General features: G+C 34.1%; 1 protein-coding gene across 1 annotated transcript in view; it reads right to left on the bottom strand.

Moving 5' to 3' along the window:
- Positions 1–6087: 6087 nt before the first annotated feature.
- LOC107815144 (nuclear matrix constituent protein 1-like) overlaps positions 6088–7202 on the bottom strand; it is a 36551-nt gene continuing 35436 nt past the window's right edge. Inside the window, exons 7-8 of the mRNA XM_075243055.1 lie at positions 6902–7124; positions 6088–6554 (exon numbers count right to left, since the gene is read on the bottom strand). Of these exons, the coding sequence (XP_075099156.1) occupies positions 6309–6554; positions 6902–7124 (469 nt within the window). The 3' untranslated portion in view covers positions 6088–6308. The remainder of the gene's footprint in view (positions 6555–6901; positions 7125–7202) is intronic.

Raw genomic sequence — 7202 nt, 5'->3', positions numbered from 1 at the left:
TAACGACTTTATTTTTATCATTTCGTTTTCGCACAAAAACCCATTTATACCCTACTGGCTTTATGCCTTCAAGTGTTCGAACTATGGGTCCGAAGACTTCACGTTTTTCAAGTGAAGTTAACTCTGTCTGGATAGCGTCTTTCCATTTTGGCCAATCATTTCTCTGTCTACATTCATTGACAGATTTTGGTTCAAGATGCTCATCTTGTTGCATAATTTCAACAGCAACATTATAAGCAAAAATGTTATCGATAAAAATATTATTTCGGTTCCATCTTTTCCCGGTTGAGACGTAACTTATTGATATCTCTTCATTCTCATTATTTTCAGGTACCTGGACCTCCCCTAAGGTCTTATCATTTGTTACGTCTTGGGGCTCTTCTTGAGCCACTACCTCTGTGTTATGTTCACTTTGATCACTTGCTCCTTTTCTTCTTCGAGGATTTTTATCTTTAGAACCGATTGGTCTACCACGTTTCAAGCATGGCTTAGACTCATTTGCTTTAATTAATTGTCCGACTGGGATATCAACTCGAATTGGAGCATTAGCAGCTGGAATATATGACTTAGTCACCCTTGGTAGGTCAGTGAATGCATCTGGCAATTGATTTGCAATATTTTGCAAATGAATAATCTTTTGAACCTCTTGTTCACATTGATTTGTTCGAGGATCTAAATGAGACAGTGATAATACATTTCAATCTATCTTCTTTTTCAGCTGCTTATTTTCTCTCCCTAATGTTGGATATACTGATTTATCAAAATGGCAATCAGAAAATCTTGTCGTAAATAAATCTCCAGTCATCGGCTCTAGATATTTTATAATATAAGGAGATTCATATCCAACATATATCCCCAACCTTCTTTGAGGACCCATCTTTGTGCGTTGTAGTGGAGCAATTGGAACATATATCGCGCAACCAAAGATCCTAAGATGGAAAATATTTGGCTCATGACCAAAAGCCAATTGCAATAGGGAGACTTTATGATAACTTGTGGGTTTTATCCGCACAAGTGCTGCTGCGTGCAAAATAGCATGACCCCATACTGAAATGAGAAGTTTTGTTCTCATAAGCATTGGTCTAGCAATTAATTGGAGGAGTTTGATCAATGATTCTGCTAGACAATTTTGTGTATGAACATGAGCAACTGGATGCTCAATTGTTATCCCAGTTGAAATACAATAATCATTAAATACTTGGGATGTAAACTCACCAGCATTATCAAGACGAATTGTCTTAATTGCATAATCTGGAAATTGTGCTCTTAGCTTTATTATTTGAGCAAACAATCTCGCAAATGCCATATTGCGAGTTGATAGTAAGCACACATGTGACCATCTTGTAGATGCATCTACCAAAACCATAAAATATTTGAATGGTCCATATGGAGGGTGAATGGACCCACATATATCACCCTGTATACGTTCCAGAAATGCAGGGGATTCCATCCTAACTTTAATAGTTGATGGTCTAATAATTAATTTTCCTTGAGAACATGCAGCACAAGAGAATTCCTTAAATTGAAGAATCTTCTGATTCTTCATTGCATGTCCATGTGAATTCTCAATTATTTTACGCATCATATTAGAACCAGGATGGCCCAACCGGTCATGCCAAATAATAAAATTATCTTGATTAGTAAACTTCTCGTTTACTACGGCATGTGTTTCAATCCTGCTAATACTTTTGTAGTATAAGCCGGAGGAAAGAGCATGTAACATTTCAAGCACATATTTCTTACCGGACATTATTTTAGTAATATAAAGATATTCAATCTTTTCATCATTTGTAGTCTCAATATGATAGCCATTTTGGCGAATATCTTTGAAACTTAATAAGTTTCTTTGAGATTTACTACAATATAGTGCTTCATCAATAATCAAATTTGTTCCTCCTGGTAGTAATAAATTGGCTCTTCCAGAATCTTCAATTAATCTTGTACTACCCGATATTGTATTAACATTCGCTTCTTTCATTACCAAATAAGAGAAATATCTCTTATCTTTTAAAATAGTGTGTGTTGTAGCACTATCCAGAAGACATATATCATCTTTATTAATCTTGAGTCCAATTGAAGACTGGGGAATTTTCATATTCTTCATAAAAAAAGACAAATAATACATCATAAAAAATATGAAAGACAAGCAGAAAAAAAAACATTAAGAAATACATTAGGAATGTAGAAACTAGCAACACGTGATGCATTAGGAAAATACACTCAAGAAAAATAAACTAGTTGCAAACATAAAAATAATAACTTTTATAGGTTCATTCCCCAGTAAGATGATTAGTTATTCAGTCAATATCCTCAAAGAAGTCTCCAGCTTCTAAATGAGTAATATTTGTTAGGCTTTCAAAATCATCATCTTTATATGCAAGATGTGCCTTAGAATCATATTTGTTTGAGGGACCTGCTTCATCATCATTATTTTGAAAGGTCAAGTGTGCCTCCACATTATTTTCTTTTTTCCTGAGGGAGGCTTGATAAAGTTTGACAAAATGTTCTGGCGTACGACAAATGTGTGCCCAATGACCTCTCATACCACATCGGTGACACATACTAGTTTTACCTTTTGAATGATTAATTTGAGAACCCTTATTGTTCTCCAATTTATTTCCACCATAATGACGATAATTGTTTCGCCCCCTGCCACGTCCACGTTTACGACCATTTCCACGACCACGGTAATTATTTTGTTTTCTTTCAAACTTATCATATACTGCTACAACATTCACTTCCGAAAATGGAGCTGACCCAGTGGGACGGGCTTCATGATTTTTCATTAATAGAGTATTATTCTGCTCTGCCACAAGTAGGCATGTGATTAACTCAGAATATTTCTTAAAATCTTTTTCACGGTATTGTTGTTGTAGCACCACATTTGAAGCGTGAAAAGTAGAAAATATTTTTTCCAATAAGTCCTCATCTGTTATAGTGTCTCCACATAATTTTAATAGAGAACTTACTTTAAAGATAGTAGAATTATACTCACTTACGGTTTTAAAGTCTTGCAACCTTAAATGTATCCACTCATACCGAGCTTTCGGTAATACCGTAAGTTTTAGGTGGTCATATCGATCCTTCAAATTAATCCATAATTCAAGTGGATCTTTTACGGTTAAATATTCAGTTTTTAACCCTTCATGTAGATGATGACGAAGGAAAATCATGGCATTCGCTTTATCTTGATTTGATGCTTCATTTCCTTGTATAATAGTATTTCCAAGACCTTTAGCATCAAGGTGAATTTCAGCATCAAGGACCCATGATAAATAGTTCCTCCCGGTGATGTCAAGTGCCACAAATTCAAGTTTTGATAAATTTGACATAGTGAAAACTATCATAAAAGATGAATAAGTTAGAGAAATAATTATAATAATAAACAATTAATGAAAACAAAATGATTAAGGTAAAAGAAATGAAAATAGAGTTATATCATGTTAACAATCTACTATTTCATTTTATGCTTGCCATAAAATAGAAATTACATACTTGTTTCATTTCACTTTGTATTATTGATATATATATGTGTTAATAGAATTGAACGTGACTAACATTATTTATATGTTTCAATAAATATAAAGTAATTAAACTATAAAATTATTGCTTGTCAATTCATTTCTCACAGTTCTTCAAAATGCCTTAAAGATATGTTTTGATCCAGGGAGTCCATGAATATTATAAGTATGACATTAGTGCATAGCTAGTTTGATGACTTTGAGGTCCTCTAAGAGTTGAGCACGGAAGGAAATAGTTATTTTATCACTGCAATGTACTTAAACTATTTAAGATGCCCAAGCGCACAAGTAATCTGCAAACAGTGAGCATATGATATGTACTGCCATAAATAAAATGATTATAATGATACATACCTTAATTAAATATGGCTCAACTTAGTGGGAGATAAGAATAAAATTAGAGCTTCGTGCTGATAACGTGTTATAAAATAACAATGCAGTAAAATGTAAATAAGAAGAGATAGAAAGAAGGAATAAGTCTTTTCTTCTTTCGCTTTGGTGTATCTTTCCATTACAATTACATGGCCTTTTATAGGCATAAAAAGTAAAGATGATGGACATAAAGTAGGAGATTTAATCTTTAAGTTATTCACAATATGGGCATCCAATGTAGCATCCAATGTACAAATTATTCATAACAGAAACAATATAAAGACTAAATGAGTGAAATTCTTTTTGTTTTGATTGTCCCTTTCTTTTATAAAACGTCATACTGTTTGTCCAGTTAATAGGGGTGCCAAAATTAACCCAAACCCATTTGACCCATCCAACCCGTCCAAGTATTAATGGGTTTGGGCTAGAACGATTTTAAAAATGAGTTGTTTTGGGCTAACCCAAGTAAACCCATTAAAAATCATCAGCCCAAATGAACCCATGATGATACCCAACCTTGACCCATAGAAATGCTCAATCTTAGAGTTCTACCTTGACTCATATGCTGGAAAATATTTTTTAATTTTTTCATATTTGGTTGATTTAAATATTTGAAATTATTAGGCAGAATACTCTATCTACAACATTAAAAGAAAATACTTTATATACAACAGGCAAAGACATTACTCATTTTGTGGGGAAAAAAAATACTTCTATATGATGAAAAAAAAAGTACTTATTTTATTGAAATGAAAGAAAATACCTTTTATACATCATAAAAAGAAATATTCATTTTGTTGAATTAGAAAAGAAAAAACTCTATTTACAACATTAAAAGAAAGTACTCTAAATGATATTTCTATTTAGGGATGGGTGGTGGGAGGTGGGTTAGGATCGGTGGGAAGTTCCAATTTTATTACTTTTTAATTATTCTGATCTTTATTAGTATTATAAGATGAATAACTATCAAATAAAATTATATATCCAAATTGAGGAATAAAATCATCTGGCATGAATTAACATTTATTCCAAAACATAAGTTGAGAATATTGTAAATATTTGGGTCAATTTGGGCGGATTGGGTTACAACTCATTATTTAGCTCATCTTGACCCAGCCTATATGGAGAAATTCAAAAATAGTCAGATTTACAAGTGGTCATTCAAAAATAGTCACAGTTTCAAATTAAGTGAAATTTAGCCATTTTTCATGTAAAAATAAATCTGAACGAAAATATTGTTCAAAATCCGGAAAAATACTCCAGCATAATATACTGGAGTTCCTGTATAATATACCGGTCCTGCATAATAAACTGGAGTTTGGAGCACCGATACTCCAGTCTCCAGTATATTATACTGGAGCCAGCAAAGCATACCGATCCAGCATAATATGCTAGAAGTTCATACACAGGTGCACCAAACTCTAGTATATTATGCTGGACCAGTCTCTGTTGCAGCAAAAAAGTATTATTTTCCAATGACTTGGCAAACACTGACTATTTTTGAATGACCAGTCCGAAAACTGGCTAGACCGTGCTATTTTGTCCATCTTAGTCCAAGTGAACTTTGGGTAGGGTTGGGCAATGACCCATATAATGAGTCAGCCCAAATACAACCAATTTGCTACCCCTACCTAAAAGTAGAAATGGCGTGGGATAGCCACTTTTTAACATGATATTTAATTTTTATCCAATATTTTTAATGTTGAGCAAAAATAGTCACTACTCTATAAAAATTAATACGAAAAGACGTTTTATTCTTTTTCATGAGTGTTGTGTAAATATTAAGGACATGGTATCCTTAACATTTACAATGCACACATTAAGTTAAGGGCGCCATGTCCTTAACATTTACACTACACATATGAAATTACGGACATGATGTCCTAAAGTTTAACGGAAGGTGCAAATACATGACACTTTCTCCTTAATATTTACACAACATTCATGAAGTTAAGGACACCCATGTCCTTAATATTTACACAGCACCCATGTCTAGCACAAGGGTATTTTCGTCCAGGCAGGTAAAAATTTATTAAGCACTGGCTAAAGAATAAATACATTTTAAACAGTGGCTAAAGAGTAAAGACATCTCTAATTAGTGGCTTATTGTGCTTCCCCTACCTAAAACTGTCATCTAAAATCGGGAGAGCATGAAGCATAAACTTAGAATTTAGGCTGCCCCAAGAAAAAGGAATTACGAATAGACCCCGTTAATAGATATGTGAAAACTGCAGTTTTATGAATATAGCAATCCCTGAAAAGCATCAAGCACTGCTACTAACAAAATCTAATAGGTTGGCAATAACAGCCAATCCTAACACTACTAACTTATCAGGTTTACTGATTTTGAATTTCTCGTACATGATACACCCGAAATTGAAAAAGTGCGATGTCAACAGGCTCAAGATACAACAATCATGATGTAAAAAATTGCCACACCTTTCTACTAATGGACGCTTCACCTGGGTGCTCAGATTCATTACTCCCATCGTCCTCATCATTATTATTCTCATCATACTCGTCATCCTCGAGAATGTGTTCATTATGTTCATCTTCACCGCAGTGTTCGGGAGTATAATCTACCTCTTCTTTTAGATCCCTCTTCTCCACAAACTTTGCTGCATCACCATTTACATCTATGTCATCCTGCAGTGCCTTAAACTGCATCATAGCAAGAAAAAGTTGAACATTGGGGCATCCTGGAATAAACAAATAAATATTACTCCCTCCGTTCCAGTTTATGGGAACCTATTTCCTTTTTGGTCCGTTCCAAAAAGAATGACCTCTTTCTAAATTTGGAAACAATTTAGCTTAAACTTACAATCCTACCCTTAATGAGAACCTTTTATAACCACACAAATACTCTGGGCCCCTTTTTAACTTGTTTAGGACTACAAATTCCAAAAATCTTCATTTTTTCTTAAACTCCATGCCCAGTCAAACAGGTTCACATAAATTGAAACGGAGGGAGTAGTAAACAACATGATGGCATAGAGCAAAGACTTTACCCTGACAACCCTATCTACAGCCACATTTTGATTTTTGGTGCTCCTATATGATGTAACATGCACCAAGGAAGTTTGGCTACCATTCTCGTTCCCTATTTCCACTGCTTGAAAGGAAGCACTTTCATCTTTTCCTGCCGCTTGCAAAGGACGATCCTCATAACTCATTTCCACATCAATACTCTTCTCACCACCTGCAGATTGATCGCCTGTCTTCGTTTCTATGCTGATCATTTAACGTAAAACTTTTAGAATCGTGTTCAAGTTGAGCTACATTAGCTCTATATTTTTTTGGGACAAAGTT

Source organism: Nicotiana tabacum, chromosome 22, assembly GCF_000715075.1.
Source record: "Nicotiana tabacum cultivar K326 chromosome 22, ASM71507v2, whole genome shotgun sequence".
NCBI classification, from domain to species: domain Eukaryota; kingdom Viridiplantae; phylum Streptophyta; class Magnoliopsida; order Solanales; family Solanaceae; genus Nicotiana; species Nicotiana tabacum.
The sequence above is the reverse complement of the archived record's forward strand: the minus strand, read 5'-3'. Positions and strand labels throughout refer to the sequence as shown.